General features: G+C 30.8%; 1 protein-coding gene across 1 annotated transcript; it reads right to left on the reverse strand.

Annotated features, from left to right (window-relative positions):
• Window positions 1–7,645: 7,645 nt before the first annotated feature.
• On the reverse strand, window positions 7,646–11,846 carry LOC105803739 (probable serine protease EDA2). The gene is made up of 12 exons (XM_012636129.2): window positions 11,532–11,846; window positions 11,222–11,347; window positions 10,962–11,117; window positions 10,599–10,781; window positions 10,126–10,242; window positions 9,949–10,002; window positions 9,797–9,868; window positions 9,506–9,711; window positions 9,247–9,341; window positions 8,408–8,482; window positions 8,106–8,189; window positions 7,646–7,963 (listed from the first exon to the last, which is right to left on the reverse strand). The coding sequence occupies exons 1-12, from the start codon at window positions 11,715–11,717 to the stop codon at window positions 7,848–7,850; spliced, it is 1,470 nt and encodes a 489-aa protein (XP_012491583.1). The 5' UTR covers window positions 11,718–11,846; the 3' UTR covers window positions 7,646–7,847.
• Between the last annotated feature and the right edge of the window lie 5,320 nt (window positions 11,847–17,166).

Consider the following 17,166-nt stretch of genomic DNA (forward strand, 5'->3'; position numbering starts at 1 on the left):
TTGCTTGGGGTTTCTAACCAGTTAGGCGTGAGTTTGGATGAGCGATTGGTTGGAGGTGCATTTAGTTTACTTTTTGTCTCATGCTATAGTATCATTACAGTGTTTAATTTTACTGTCACGGTTGTTTTTACATTAACCGCAAGTAAACGCACCGCCCATCCAAACTCACCCTAAGCCAACCCCTTTATGATTGGGCAATGCAACAATCTCTATTTTCCCATTCAAACAGTGTGCCGATTCAATAAAATTTGATGGTCCGATTCATAATATATATAATTGAAAATAGAATAAATTAGGGCAATCCAATTATTACCATGTTTTTGTTTAAAATTTTTAATTTAGCTACTAACATTTTAGATTATTTGTATTTTAGTCACTTATATTTTAAATTATTTTTATTTTAGTCACCTTGATGTGGCCTTTCTCTAACTTATATAATAACATTTTAGTACTTAATATTTACATTTTCTATCCATTTGATCTTCAAACATATATAATTAAACATAAATTATATATGATGAAAAAGTACAAAATATATTATTATTTATATAAATAATATTATATTATTTTTATATTTAATTATAATTATAAAGCTCAAATATGTATTTAGCCCCCAAACTTGACACCTTCTCTCAAATTGGTACTTGTAATTTTTTCGGTCTCAAGTTGGTACCTGAATTTTTATTCCATCAAGGGTTTTGTATTTATTTTGTAATAATGTTAAATATAAGATACATGACACTCTTAGGTTATGATATGTGACATGATGATGCCATATTCTATATTTTATAAAAAATATTTAAAAATTTAAAATAAAAAATATATCAAAATATATAAATTTTTTAAAATATAAAAGAAAAGCTTAAGGGTAAAAAAAAAATCAATTGAGCACTTATGAAAAAAGTGCACCTATTGAGCCTTCAATGACCCAAAAAATTTAATTGGCCTCTTTCGAATCAAAAACCATCAGTTGATTGGTTTGATCGTTAACCTCACTGACATGATTAACGAAAGGCACCAAAAATTGTCATGTGACAATATGCTAACGTGACATGCCACGTTAATCTTATCTCGGCCCCCCTTAAACAAAATTTCTAACTTCACCCGTGAGTATACATATGCTCAATCAAGGATTGATTTAAAAAGTTGCTACCTAAGGTGATCAAATATAAGATTGTCATCTTACGTTTAGCAATGCTATTAACAGTATTTGTCTGACAAGGAAACAAGGGCAGTGAATGTCTTCTTTTGCTATTCTAAACCTTTATTCAAACCATGTAACCACTTTCATGGAACTTATGATGTTTGAGGTGAAACTTAATCCGGAACGATCTTCACATCATAACTTAGCCATCTGCATTTGCTGTTAAAAGGCTGGATCGAATGATCCATGCAAACCACCGCCACTAATATAAATGGCCTTAGGAGCTTAGCAGTTGATTCACCTAAATGCTCATTTTATGAGGACCAAGGTTCATAAAGAATTTGTGCTCACCTTGCCACTACTTTTACCCGGATGAAGATGCTCAACTGCATCTGCAACAGAATGCAAGCCTAAAAATCTTTTTGGATCTATTACAAACTATTACGATCGAATGCATGTTAGGAACTTGAATCCCATCAATATTAAGCTATGAAATAATATTTAATGTATTCTAAATTAATAACAAATTTGGCCAAGTATTTAGGGTGGGTTTGGATGGATGGTGGGATGTGGTGCGGTGCGTTTAGTTTACTTTTTGTCTCACGTTACAGTATTGTTATAGTATCTAATCTCACCGCCACTGCTATTTTTACACTAATCGCAGGTAAACGTATCACCCATTCAAATCCACCCTTAAAAAGCTTTGTTTACATTGAGGTTAAAAAAGCACTTTTCAACTTAAATCATAATTTTAAACTTAAAAAAATTCGCAAACAAGCAACTTTTTAAATCAATCCTTAATTGAGCATATGTATATTTAATATGATTTATTTTATATATATTTTTAGAATTTTTTTAATAAATAAAAGTGTTTTTTAAGTTTTTGCACATTTGAAAATCTTGTATATTTTTTAAAAATTTTAAATAATTTTTAACATTTTTTTTATAATTCTTGAAGTTCTTTTATTTTTGCACTCATCCAACATGAATCTGGACAAAAAATTGTCCAGATTCATTCTATATGCACATTTTAATTATTTTTTAAAAAATTTTGAAATTTTTTTGTCCACACCATCATATTGTCACGTGGCAAATTATGGTGACTTTCGTTAACCATGTTAGCAAGGTTAGCAGTCAAATTGACGGTTTTTGTTAACAAAAGGTACCAATTGATTTTTTTGGGTTACTTAGGATTCAATTGGGTGCACATTATTCATAATGACTTAATTATTTTTTTTGATTTTTTTTTACTGAGGGCTTTTTTGACCCTTAAGACTAGACCTGCTCATGAGTCGGGCCGCCTGACCCGAAGGCCCGCCCAAAAATGGAAGAGTTTGGATAAAAATATGGGCCCAAAAATTGGGTTTTGGCAAAAAAAAGGCCCGTTTAGAAAATAAGTCAAGCCTCAGGTAAGGCTTTTTTGGCACGGGCCCGGCCTGGACCCAAATATGTAAAAAAAAATTGCACTTTTTTTTTGTTGTTTTTTACTATTTTGTTATCATTTCACCTATCTTAATGTTATTTAAGTATACATATATTTTTTAAATTTATTTTAAATTTGTTAGGAAATATTTATTTTAATGTTTTTAGTATTTTTGATGTATTATATTTTTAAAATATATATAAAAATAATATAAAAATTAATACGAGTCAGGACGGGCCCGGGTTTTAACATTTTTATCTGTGTCAGGCTTGGACAAAAGTTTATGCCCATTTTTCAGGTCGGGCCTAGAAAACGGGCCTAAAATTTTGGTTGGGCCTAACTCGACGCAACTCATGATCACCTCTACTTAAGACTAAAAGGAATTATAAATTATAAAAATATATGTCTAAAAATAAAAAAAAAATCTAAAATTCAAGTTAGAAAACCGAAAACCCGTAAAATTAACACCTTTTTCTAAATAAATTACAAACAAATTAGGTGAAGATAAATTTTATGCTTAGAGATAGGTTTGGATTATTACACGATTCTTCAAGTTAACAAGAATGCAAAAATGATGATTTGAAAAAGGTTTATAGGAAACTTTTTTTGTTTTGTTTTTCTTTTATTTGTTAATTATTTGTTAGGTTTCATAGGAAAAATTGAGTTCCTTTGTTTAGAATGCTATCAAGACAATGATGAATGAAATTTATAAAATCACAAATTTACTAAGTTTTGGGGTTCTAAGTTTTAGGTTTATCAAAATTACAGATTTACAAATAAGTTTGTCACTATTTAATTATATGTGTTTAAATATAATTATATTTACATTAAATCATGTGTTTGAGGATCAAGTTGATAGAATTTGTAAATAAAGAATGGTTAAAGTTTTTAAATTATTTAGAATTAGAATCAAACCGATAGAATGTGTAAGTATTGATGACTAAATGTGTTATTATACGATTAGAAAAGACCACATCATCACTCTAGTTAACCATTTAATGGAGAGTGACCAAAATAGAAACAATTTAAAACGTGAGGGACTAAAATAGAAATTATCTAAAATGTTAGTGACTAAGTTGAAAATTTTCATAGTAGGGAGACTAATTCTATAATTTACCCTATTAATTGGGTTAGAAACTATTTTTTTAATAATAGAATTCGTTAAAATTAACTATATTTAAATAAATTAAATTAAATTAAAATTAAAATAATTAATTAACTAATTTAAGTGATAGATAAATTTTAATGCTAACTTTTGTACTTTAAATAATTTTAAATTTAAACTAATTTATTTTATTGATTTATTGTAATTTTGTGCACTTTTTTTCTATATAATTGGGGAATAGGGTGAAGTTGATAGGAATTGAATCTAATGTCTTGTGCATAATATAAATGTTCTTATCATTAGACCAAGATGTTGTTGGCATATATCACATTGTTATTAGTTTCAAACTGTGTTATATCGTATATTGTAGTTTTTACACGCATATGTGCTTATATCTTTAACGCTTTGTAACTTTAATTTCGTATATATGCATATGTTGTACTATTATTAGTTTCAAACCATATGTTACATTATTTATATATTTTATCATTTATTTATATTGTAATTTTATACAAATGCGTGTTTCAAAATACAATTTCTACACGCATATGCATGTGATAGGTATACTAGTTATTATAGATAAAATATATGTTAGCGGGTTGGTTTTTAAAGGTGGGTTGTTGTTTTTTCGAGTTAATGACATTTTCATTTTCATTTTCATTGAATAAATGTATGGTATAAAAAATTGGGTAAACTACACTATTAGTCACTCAATTATTAGTTTTTTTTGTCACTCAACTATTTAAAGTTACAAAATGATTACTTAGCTATTAGTAAATTTCTTTTTGGTCACTCAACTATGAAAAATTATAAAATGATCACCCAACTATTCAATTTTGTCTTTTTGTTTACTAGCTAGCTAACAAGTGGCAAGTTTTAAATTTGGCATAATAGCAACTTTACCTCAACATTTATACATTATGTGATTTTAGTTTTGATTCTAAAAATCTAACCTCAACATTTACACATTGTGTAATTTGGTCTTTTGTAATTTTGCTTTTCTTTATGACATTTTCACCTAAAATCTAAAAAATTTTATTAGCTAATTTGATGGAAAATATGCAAAAAATGAAAACACCCAAAAATCTAAGATAATTTTTTATATTTTCTCATTCTTTTAAAATTAACCTCAATATTACAAAGAAAAGCAAAACTGCAAAAAACACCAAATTACACGTGTAAATGTTGCGGGTCAAATTTTTTTAGAATCAAAACTAAATTGACACAATGTATAAATGTTGAGGGTAAAGTTACTATTATGCTAATTTTAAAAGTTGCCACCATTAGCCAACTAGTAACCAAAAAAGATAAAATTGGATAATTGGATGACCATTTTGTAACTTTTCATGGTTGGGTGACTAAAAAAGAAATTTACTAATAGTTGGGTTACTACTAGTGCAGTTTACCTAAAAAATATTATAGAAAATATTTTATGTAAAAAAATATGGGAAATTATTTGGTACACTGCTAGTGGAGTTTTTAGACTCCACAAGTAAGGTCAGAGATTGACAAGTGTCCTATAAAGACATATTAAAATGTTAAAAAAATACATTACCAGTATTCTAAATACTAAACCCAAAAATATATTCTTTTAAAATTTATTCAGTAATGATTAATGTTGAAATGATAAAGATTTTGTACATGAATCTTAATAAATACATTTTTTTATTTGTGATAATGAGTTGTTTTATTTAAAGATTATATAAAAATATGGAATGACAAAAGCATGGTCAAAATAATATTCATTTAAAAGAAAGGAAAATATTTAGTACATCTGTCGTTGAATTTTTGATTCCATAAGTAGGGTAAGAGTAACATAAGTGTTTATAGAGGTATAGTAAAATACTAAAAAGTAAATATTAAAAAATACACGTAATGATTTTTAAGGTTACTTGTGGAATTAAAAAATACATTGTTAGTGTACTAAATACTAACTCTAAAAGAAATAGTATATTAGCATTTTCCAAACTAAATTGGTACCTTGTTAAACATAATATCAATTTAGTCAAAAAATTATAATAAATATAAAGGATAATAACAAAAAATCCCCGTACATTAACAAAGTTTTTAATGTGATACATTTACTTTCAAAATATCCAATGTGACACCTAAACTTAATTTTCGTCTACCAATCTAGTACCTCCCTCCTCTGACCTTGTTAATTAATGGCAAAAGTTGTCACGTGGACCAAGGGAAATTCATCCAGTGAACTTAATAATTATGGTAATGCTAAAGGAACTAACATGGAAAAGTCTTGTGGAGACCAAGGTGACAGTTATTCCAAGAGAAGAAAAACTACGAGACAGCAAAAGCTTTTGAACAATGCTGAATATCTAGGAGCTGAAAACTCAGGTGTTATGAAAGGGGTGCCTTTTCCTGGAGGCACAAATTGGGCTACTACAGAGCTTCTTGAATTTGTGGCACACATGAAAAATGGTTATGTATCTGTTCTATCACATAACACGAAACAATCTTCGTGATCCTCGACAGAAATCCCACATTATTTGTGATTCAAGGCTTATGAAGTTGTTTGGAAAAGAAAGGGTGGGCCACTTTGAAATGTTAAAGCTTCTTGAATCATACTTTCTCATCCAAGACCATTCAAGGGCCATTGATACTGTTAGAGGTGAACCTATTGAAGCTGCTGCTATCCAATTAGCTGTTGATGGGAACAGTGATAGTCAACCTATAATTGCCTGTGATAAGAGACGTAAAACACGTAAAAAGGTCAATGAGAAAGGACAAAGGGCTAATCCAGATGAATATGCCGCAGTTGATGTTCATAATATGAACTTGATCTACTTGAAGCGTAATTGGATTGAGAATTTAATTGATGATGCTGAGAAAATTGATGGCGGATCAAAATTCTTGGTAAATAATAAATTATCAGGTCCATTTCGATAAATTTAAAAAAAATTGACTTTTTTTGATAAATTACGCTGTCATACCCTCAATATGTGCTTTATCATATATAATTCATTTGGTCTGTATAACTTGTAAAATCGGAGACAGCTTAGCTTTTGATTTTACTTCATATATACAGGAAATTAATACGATACAACTAAGTCGATATTTACAAAAGAATGCATAAATTTTGAAATATCAAAATAAGACAAAAGATTAGAAAAACATGATTTCTCAAAACATCAACACATTGAAAGGTATGCCGGAATTGGGAATCGCACCAACAAAAACCTAGCTTAACATTTGCGATATTTTTTTTCTTAATTTGATATTTATATTTTTTTAAGTCTAATTTGATAGTTAATCTTTTTGGATCCTGTTTGTTACTTAAACTTGATTCTTTTTCTAATTTGATGCCTAATATTTTTTGTTTAATTTAATACTTGAACTTGACTCAATATACTACAATGTTATTCTTTATGAGATAGCAAAAATAATCAAAGTATGATCGACATGATATTTCTTTTTGTATTTTAAATGTTCAAAAGCTTTTATTTTAGTTTTAATTTCATTTTATTAATTTAAAATAATGAATTTCTTTTATTTTAGTTTTTAAGAACCATTGTTTTATTAATATTAATTCTTTAAGTACAACTCAATGCATAATTTTTAACACAAATGCTGACGATATTTTTGCAGCATAACAGGATGATTAGTATTTTGGGTAATTTATATATCATTTAATAAATTTGCGCCAGAAAATGTCAAATTTAGATGCATGATTCCTTTATTCCATAACGATGTATTTCATCCAGTCATTTAATATATATACACTTCATTGAATATTGAACATTAAGAAAGAGCTTTGTATTTCAACTATCTTTAAAGGATGAAAGGCAACAAAAGTGTCAGAAACTGTGGTCTTAGAAAAGTGTGTCTATCAATCTATTTCAGGCTAGCAATAATGTTATCTAAATATCTCTGCTCACTGTTTCAATATGTTATCTAAATATCTGGCTGTTGCAGTTTAGTTGGTGAGGATATACGGCTGTCACCCGAAGACCCGATCAAGCCATGCAAATATTGTTCTTTGATTATTATGATGCCAGACATGTATTACATGAAAAGGGAACTGAGTGTAAAGTACATGTTACAGACGAATAACACCGGCAATGCCTTGGCTGTCAGTTCTGTTCATAACGTCACATACAAAAACATAATGGTTTATTTATGGGTTTGCATTTACATATCTGGGTTTATGCCCGACAAGTTTACATGGAGCTCCTACCCGTGCCCTTGCACTCAGACAACCACAAGTCGATGTGTTCTATCATCTTTTGCCTCACCTTGTTCACTGCATCAGGGGCGCTGCAGTTCTCAGCATTACCTGAAATGACAAATTAGATCACAGCTTTAGAGAATGTGCTTGAAACTCGAATATGTGCTATTGACTGCCAAAATGTGCTTAAAACATTAACTTATTGGGTTTTTTCAACATAGCTTAGATTCCATTAGCAACCAGTTCTTACCTTCAATGCTTAAAGGCGATTGGGGACATCCTCGCATATCAGTTCCATGGCCGCAATTATGACAAGTAATAATGTACGAAGGCACTGAAATGTTCCAGAGTAAGTTCTTAGAGTGAACTATGATAAAAAGGTGAAATTATTGATCAATACTATTAAGTTATTTCCATTTTCTAGATAATCTCACAACCTAAAGAAAATAGCACTTTTCTTAATCACAACGTAAGAGTTCCTATGAAGCCTCTTCTTTTAATTTGGAATCTGGGTATTCATCAAAGTAATTGGTAATGTTAATGGAAACTTACTGTCTGGCGATGATGTCTGTTTGGAAGCATGGCGCCATGGATCCTGTGAGCCATTTGTAAAAACGATTTTTGAACCTGCAAATTCATATTTTTCTAAGGCCAACTGAACTATAGTATATGCATGTTACTGAGTGCAATGGTACAAGCACGAGAATATAACCAACAAAAATGTAAACCATTATTTTAATCTTTTTTTCTTTTACGCCAGGATCAAGTTAAGTATTTAGCCCTCAAATGCTAAAAGAACTGTTCATCTCTCTCGACTTTGAGGCCATGCATTTTCCTTCGGACAAACATAATCACTCACTTCCTTTCCTAACAAGTACAACATAGTTTGTTTTCTGACTTAAGTAAACCCAAAGATTTAGATGGAAATGAATGAATACACCTGGCATTAAGCTGAACAGAAGGCTTTAATCTATAGAGATTGAAGATAATTTCTTGAAACGACATCAAAGAAATGATATTTTACACAAGAAGCATCTACTGGGCTTATAAGAACATCTAGACAGAATACCCCATTTTTTGCATGCATGCAATCAATGAGTCCCACACCTAGGTCTGCTGGCATGGAAGTAGCAAACAATGACAGGACCAAGCAAGACTGTCTGTAGGTGTCTGAAGGTGGCGTGCATGTTTGAGGGGAAAATTATATGCTGGACAACCAGAAGTAACAAAGGCAAATCCATACCAGCAATTACCATAACAGGGATTGACCAAAGAAGGAAAAGACTCAAAAGCCTTTAATGCTAGAAGCCTACAAGACTAAATTTTTGTAAAAGCAATGGAAACTTCACGGTGAAGAAAAGGCAGAAAAACAAGAAAGATTATGCCTTGACCTGCAATTTTTGTTCCTCCATAGTATATATTTGTCATATCAACCTCTGGGTAGATGCCTTCTCCAAAGACGTTCTTGCAAAGATCCAAGTGGTATCTGCAATACGAGCAAATACATTTGTATGGTCGGATGGTCACAAAAACATAGGAAAGAAAAATCATTCACTATACACTTTTGCAATCTGACAAAAGTACAGATAGCAGAAGTAACACAGAAAGCAACCTTAGCATCAATTACATTACGTGATATTAGAAACATACTTTGTATTAATTTTGGAAGAGCGGACGCTATCATTTGAGGGTGCCACCTGGAAATAGGCCACTTCAGTACACACTTGAAACCACCATAGCCGATCGGAACTACCTTCATTAACAGCAGTGTTCTTCAAGTGATTCTGATTATAAGTTTCAACACTGACACCAAAAGTTCCAACGTAGAAGTCTTTGACATATTTGGCATAGACAGCCTGCAAAAGGTATAAGAAATTATTGTCCACAAATCATATAGTCTGAGAAAACTGCAAAGACGCATAATGTGTAATACAAGCATACCACCAAATCCTCTCCAGCCTTTTTTGCTTCAACAAGAGGGGTGCATAATGCATCCGGATTTCCGTATTGAAACTGCAGATTCATAGGGATTAAGATTACTGAAGAGCAGAACCATTAGTGAGTTAGAGGAGAAAAGGAGAAAGCAAATGTACCGCAATAACAGCTGCATCTGCCAGGAAATAAAGGAAATCACCATCAATCTCAAGCTGGAAACAGAAACAAATTATCAGCATCAGTATCAGGAGATGAAAATGTATTAAAACCTCATCACTTTGCAATTTAAGTAGAGGATTTCTACAATAGAGAAATAAAAGGAAAGAAGATTCAACCTCAGCTGCGCCAAACTGCTTCTTCAGTTCTTTTCTGTTTGATTCAAGACTTCGATCAACAAGTTCAGTGATTTCTTGTAACACGGCTTTGCATTCAGGACCAGCTGACTCACCAACCTGCACATGGTGGAGGGTTAAAAGAATAAGGTGAATGAAGGTGAAGGAAAATCTATAACTGAAGAAAATATTCAGGAAATGAAAAGAAAAATCTCAGTATACAAACATATAGTTACAAGATGAACTCCCTTAAACCACTCAATCTCATCAAATTTCCACCACCGGCTTTACCAAATATTAAGACATTAAACAAAGTAACAGAACTATATCTCTCTATTCCTATGTTTACCCTTGAAAGAACAATAATTGTAAGCCTTAATCCTCAATTGAACTAGTTTATACAATTAAAAAGATAACAGATGAATAGCAAAATGTAATACAAAAAAAGTGAGGTGAAGGGAGCATCAATCTCTTACCTGCTTATCAAAATCAGTGTAGTTGTAAACAGCAAGAACAACACCAGAACTTGCCAGGCTTCCACATGTTAAATGAGGAAACTTAAGACGAAACCATGCACTAAGAGCACCAGAGTATGAAATGCCAAAAACAAACCATGAATTCTCAGCACCTGTTTTACTTCGCTTCAAGTTTAAGGATTCCTACAAAACAGAAGCACCATAAATAAAAATGATAAGGTGAACATGAACTTAACATCTAAAACATGAGACAATTGACTTCAGTCAATCCAATAAAAACCCAATAAGACAATACTAGGCAAGCTAAACCCGGCACTAACAAAAACCTGATTTATCAAAGGGAAAAACGATTGAGTAACTTACCTGATACCATTGACGGAAAACAGCCAAGTCAAAGAGAGCCTGCTTAGATGAAAGATATTTCAGATTTTCCGTTGTGTGTGACTTAAAAGGGCTGCTTTTCCCATAGTAACGATGCTCAAGTGAAACCACGGCAGCCCCAAACTTCTTGGCCAAAACCTGAAACTCATAACAATACAATAATTATTAAGACATTTTCTTCCAAAATCAAATTCGTTTTCTCTGTAAAAAAAATGGGTTTGAAGCGAAATAGTAGAATTTACGCCGAGATAGTCATTGCTTATGCCATTGCACGAAGACTCCCCACAAATTTTTAAGAAAATGGGTCCATCGGGAACTTGAAAGTAGTCAAGGAATTCATAGTAACGTTGCTTAAATTGCCGGTGGTCCTGCCAGGGGGAAAATACCCGTATTAAGTACAGAAAACTAATAGAAAGTTTACCTGATTTCCCGCAAATTAATGAAGCTTGATAAATGAAATTAAAAGATGCAAACTTGGGAATAAAGAAATAGAATTTGGAATGGAAAGAAAAGAAAAGAGATCAGAAAAACAGAAAGGGTGTAGAGAATTACGTAAGGAGAATAGTGATCGAGAGTCTGATCGAACCAGTGCTCTTCAGTGGTTAAATAATAATTGCTGTTTTGAGAGAAGCGGTTAAGCAAAGTGCGAGGCGACATCACAAATCCATGGGTGAATCCCGACAGAGCCACAAGAAACAACAACGACACCAAGCATTTGGAAAGCCTCATCATCCCCATTGCCAGCCCTACTTTGAGAAATTGGTGGGGTTGTTTGTGTCTTAAATTCTTGGGAGCTAAGGTTGTTCTCTTTGTTGACTGTCAAAAGATAGCAACAGGAAACCAGATTTATTAATCGTGTTGTAGGCAGCCACAGTTCGACATATTTGTTATTCATATTTTTCCAAGAATTTCTTATGAAATGCATCCATATAATCGCGAAATTGATTTTGAAATATAAATTGCGAATTAATAAATGATAATTTGGAAAGTAAATATAAATTTGATTAAATGTATAAAATGGTTGAAGTAATTTAATAACAATAACATCAAATGATAATGATGAGCTAGTTAATATGTAATTATTGGTAACGATGATAATATGACAATTTATTAATTTGGATTTAAATCATTATAAGTTTTTCTCGAAATTACTATGTTTCAATCCTTTAATTAAACTTACAAGATTAAAATAAAATAAATTAAAGATTAAATCCTGAATAACACTTGAATGAATCAATCTCATATTGCATTAAATATTCTTAACAAAATACCAATAATTGCATATTAAAGTTCCATAATCATCCTAACTAATAAACGTTTAGCCCATAATACCAATTTAAAACTATTAAGATAAATCCTGTCATGCTCCAAGATACAAATAAGAAAAGAAACAAAATATAAAGAGAAAAGTGAAGATTTTTAGCCAAATAAGGTGATTTTCCTCAAATGGTTCGTCTCTTTCTTTCATTTTCTTCTCCCTATTTCTTTTGAAAATTGGTCTTTTTCTCTCTTCTAAAAATGAGATATTTATATTCCCTAATGATGATGGGGTTGGGTCAACTCCCCTTCTTATTTTTTATTTTTTATTTTTATCTTTTGTGAGTATTTGGGTCATTCAATTTTTGCAGAGTCTAATTCTTAGTCATTATCAACTATTGACTAAGAAATGGGTTAAGCTCAAGAGTTAATGTGACGTTCTTTAAATGTGGGGTCTCTAATATGCTCATATCAGACTTGATGCTACGATTTTACTATAATATTGGGGTTTCAGATATTAAAATTCATCTTCTTCTTTTCTCCACATTTTCAATATCTCACATGTAAAAATTCATTATTAAAATAAAAACTTCAAAAATTAAATGCTTAACATAAACTTAATTAAAATAATTACAAAAACACTTAAACCACTCGATTGAATTATAAGCTTAAAAACAATAAACTAATTCTATATCCAAACACGTGCCCTACTTATTAAATTTTTTTAATCTATTTAACTCAAAATTTCTTCTCTCAAAAATACTTGCTTCATTGATATTATGTAAACCGAAGCATTACGGTAGGAGTTGCATTTCTACTAATAGCTGCAAGTGATGAAATGAAAGGATGAATTTGAATGATTATATGATTAGGATGAGTTTACTAATGTGGTTAAGATAATCATGGGGTGTTGAGAGGAGTTGGTTTGAGTTAGACTTGTTCATGGGTCGGGTTACTTGTTTAGGCCTAAAATTTAAGAGGGTTTGGGCAAAAATAATAGGCTTGTTTAAAATATGGGCTGGACTCGTGTTTGAATTTTCAAGGCCTGAGCCTGACCCAGCTCGTTTTAAGTTTATAATATTTTATATGATGTAATTTAGAACACATTAAGAAAAACAAACCTATACTAAATATATAATACTACTATAGTGTAAACATTAAAATAATGTTAACATGACTGTATAAAAATTTTCAATAAATAAAAAAGGTATAAAAACATTAAATATTAAAATAATATAATATAAATATTTTTTTAAAAATTAAAAAAATAATATGGGCTGGCCTAAAATGGGCTTGAATTAGTATTTTGCAAATATGAGCGGATTTGGGCAAAAAATTAAGCCTAGATTGGGCAAGCATAAAGTATGTTAATATCATACTTAGACCCAACTTGAACTCGGCTTGACCCAACCCATGAATACCTCTAAGTCTCGCACCTTTAATGGAAGGTATTGTTTTACTCAAAGTTTTTTTTTCTTGTGAGGAGCGTTTTGATTGATGTAGATACCATTTATAAGCTCAAGAGTGTGATGTCAGTATTGTTAGAAATATTAATTATGCATGTCGTACCTACATTAATCGAGATGCTCCCTAAACCTCGTGAACCTGGTTGGGCTCTCCTCGAAGTGCAGGATACATACCCTCTGTGTGGGATAATATATTTTGTTGAGGGTTTGAGACCAACCTCCCTAAAAAGAAAGTAATAAAAAAATTATTTAAAAAAAGTATTTATTTGTTAAGCACAATGAAATTGTAATAACAAGTATTTGATAATAATATTCATATATGACTTGAATAAATCCTAAGATACGAATATGATCTGAAAATAAAAATAGTGAATTATGAAATGATATTAAAATAATAGATATAAAGTATATGTGAAGATAGTGTTATAACTTATTAAATTAAGGTAAGGAATCATGATGTAATTAAATAATGAAAGTTGAATTATTGATGTTCATTATGGAAATTTATAAGAGGATAATCAACCAAACTATTATGCCTTCCACATTCATTCTATCCTTGTTATTTGGGATTAATAACTGTTAGAGTAAGGGATGAATTTAGGGTTTATAACTAAAGTAGTCATTAAGGTGTATGTATGTAGAACTAAACTGTTTATTGTCATTATCATCACTTCTTTACGACGCATATCTTATATAATTAGTTGGTTAATGTTAAGTCAATATCTCCTCAAACTCTTCTCTAATATTTTTATTATTATGTTTATATCCTTAGTTAATTGTTAATAACGAATTAAATAACATATAATCTAACATCTACTTGAAAAATTTAATTCATTGTGAAAATATGATTAAAAAACAAAGATGAAGGAGAAATATAAATGAAAATAGAAATCTTATTCCCATAATCCAAATCCAAAAGTTTATTGAAATTCGCAAAACAAAAATAGCCCTTATTTAACTTAGCTTAAAATTAGTTATTTATAAGTGCTTCCTAGGGTTACAACTCAGTCTAATTGAATAGTAAAAAAAGAAGAAGCAAAATCAGGTAAAAAATATCCCAACCAAACAAACAAGGCGTTGCAGCACTCGCCCCTAAGCAATCTTCATGCAATCTCCAATCCTTGTTTAAGCTAGGTTTAACCTACAATCAAGCCATAAAACACTTATTAAATTAATTCAAACTACCTAAAAACATATAAAATATATATAAAAAAAACTAGGAGAAATCCTAAGAAAGCAAAATGTATGCATGGTTTGCAAATTACACCAATATAAATTCATGCAATTTCACTTAAAAAAATAAGACCAAATCTGGACGTAAAATATAGTCATGTTGAGCAGTCATCATAATACGGACGCTACATAACAATGCCTGGTCAACAAATTATTCAATGATCATATTGGGTGAAGTGTTGAGGCCTACATCGATGATATGTTGGTCTAATGTCTGACCATGAAGCAACATGTCAAGGATCTCCAAGAAGTGGTCACTATTTTGAGGAAGTATTACATAAAACTAAACCCAACCAAGTGTGCGTTTGGTGTTGGTGTGAGTAAATTTTTGGGATTCATGATCTCTGATAGAGGAATCAAAGCCAACCCACAGAATATCAAAGCTATTCTTAACTTATCTCCCCAATACGAAGGAGATTCATAGGGTGATAGGCAAAATTGTGGCATTAAACAAATTTGTCTCAAAGATAGCTGATAGGTGCCTTATTTTCTTCATGACTCTTACGACACCTTTCAAGTGGACAAAGGATTGTCAAAGATCTTTTGAAAAATTGAAGCGGTACTTGTGTAACACTCTTTACCAGACCTGATCACCGGGTCAAGGTATCAAGATGTCACATTCGTTGCTGAAGCATCTATAGTAATTCCATATCAATTAAACATTCTTACTCGAGTTATTAAGCTCATAATACAATTATAATATGATTTATAAACTTATTTGAGCTTAATACGAGCTTATGAAAGCTCCTTAGGTAGGCAAAAGTTGTTTAAGGACCTAAATGTAAAGTTCCAAACTATCGAGTACTTGTCACAACTTCATGGATACTACGTCGCAACATCACTCATTGGCTAGAGCTCATTGCGACCACGAAGGTACCACATTGTGACATCACTTACTGAGTAAGGCTTGTTGTGACTTCAAGAACCCGATGTCACAATGTGAATTCTTCCACCTTGAATCTTAAGCATTTCACTTCCTATCACCTAAGACAACTTCTTTATGGCATCTATCATCCATTTCAGCCAATAAACCATTCAAATATACAAAATTGCAACCTTAAACATCACCTAATTCAACTTAATACAAAATCAAACATGTCTAAGTTTACAAAATTATCAAGGAAGATCAAGACCATCACATGCTTCCATTGAAATTCATCCACAAACACGCTTAACATAACCCTATGTACATGCCATGAGTTAATGCCAAATATTCAAAATCATACTCTCTTCCAAACTTTAATTTTTGATGAGATGAGTGGAAATCGGCCTTCACTCTAAAGCTTTAAAACAAGTCTTCATCTAGGCGTTTGAAAAATAATGCGTTAAGCTTGCGAAAGCTTAGTAAGTACATCAAGAATTAAACTTTACATTTTAAATCAAATAATTGCTTATAGATATAACCCTTATGAATCAATATCATCATACATGAATTCGTTTTAATAATAATTATAATGAGGTATCAAACTAACAACTTTATGAGCTACTTACCAATATCATCATCGAATTCACTTACCTTAAAAATCTAGTGCCCAATTGTAGACTCAATAGAACATATATGATATGTGGAAAAAAAATCGACAAATTGCACTAGAGTGCCATTGTCAATTGCACAAGTGTATTACTGTCACTTGTACCGTAGTGCCATTATCACTTGCGCGCATAGAAATTTTCCTAATGGTGCGCCATTTACATCCTACTATTTCTCAATTTGTCTATTTGGGCATTTAAACTATACAATTTATTTACATTTTATCAACAAATAAAAATAATTCAAACTTTACTATTTTTATAATTTAGTCCTTATTTACATAAAATCATCTATCATCAATTTTCACTTGACATTTATTTTATCAACATTTAACATTTCACTTAAATACTTCATTTGAATATCTAATTCACCTATCTAACTTTTACACTTTTTGTAATTTATTCATTTCTCTAATTTCACTACACGACGCTTTTCAATTCATTATAAGAATACAATTTCACTTTCAAATAAATTTCATAAAACTAATCATCATATTCATATACAAATAAATCCCATGAATATTACTAAACTAATTTATCAAGTTTACATTTAGGGTTTAATTAAATAAAGTAAAATTCTTAATATACTTACTATCAAACACTTGAAATGATTTCCTCCTTTCTTCTTCTTTTTGTTGCCACTCCTTTGCCTTTATCTCTAATTTTCTCTTCACTTCACTTCTCTTTATTTTCAATAACAT

Source organism: Gossypium raimondii, chromosome 11, assembly GCF_025698545.1.
Source record: "Gossypium raimondii isolate GPD5lz chromosome 11, ASM2569854v1, whole genome shotgun sequence".
Lineage (NCBI taxonomy): Eukaryota > Viridiplantae > Streptophyta > Magnoliopsida > Malvales > Malvaceae > Gossypium > Gossypium raimondii.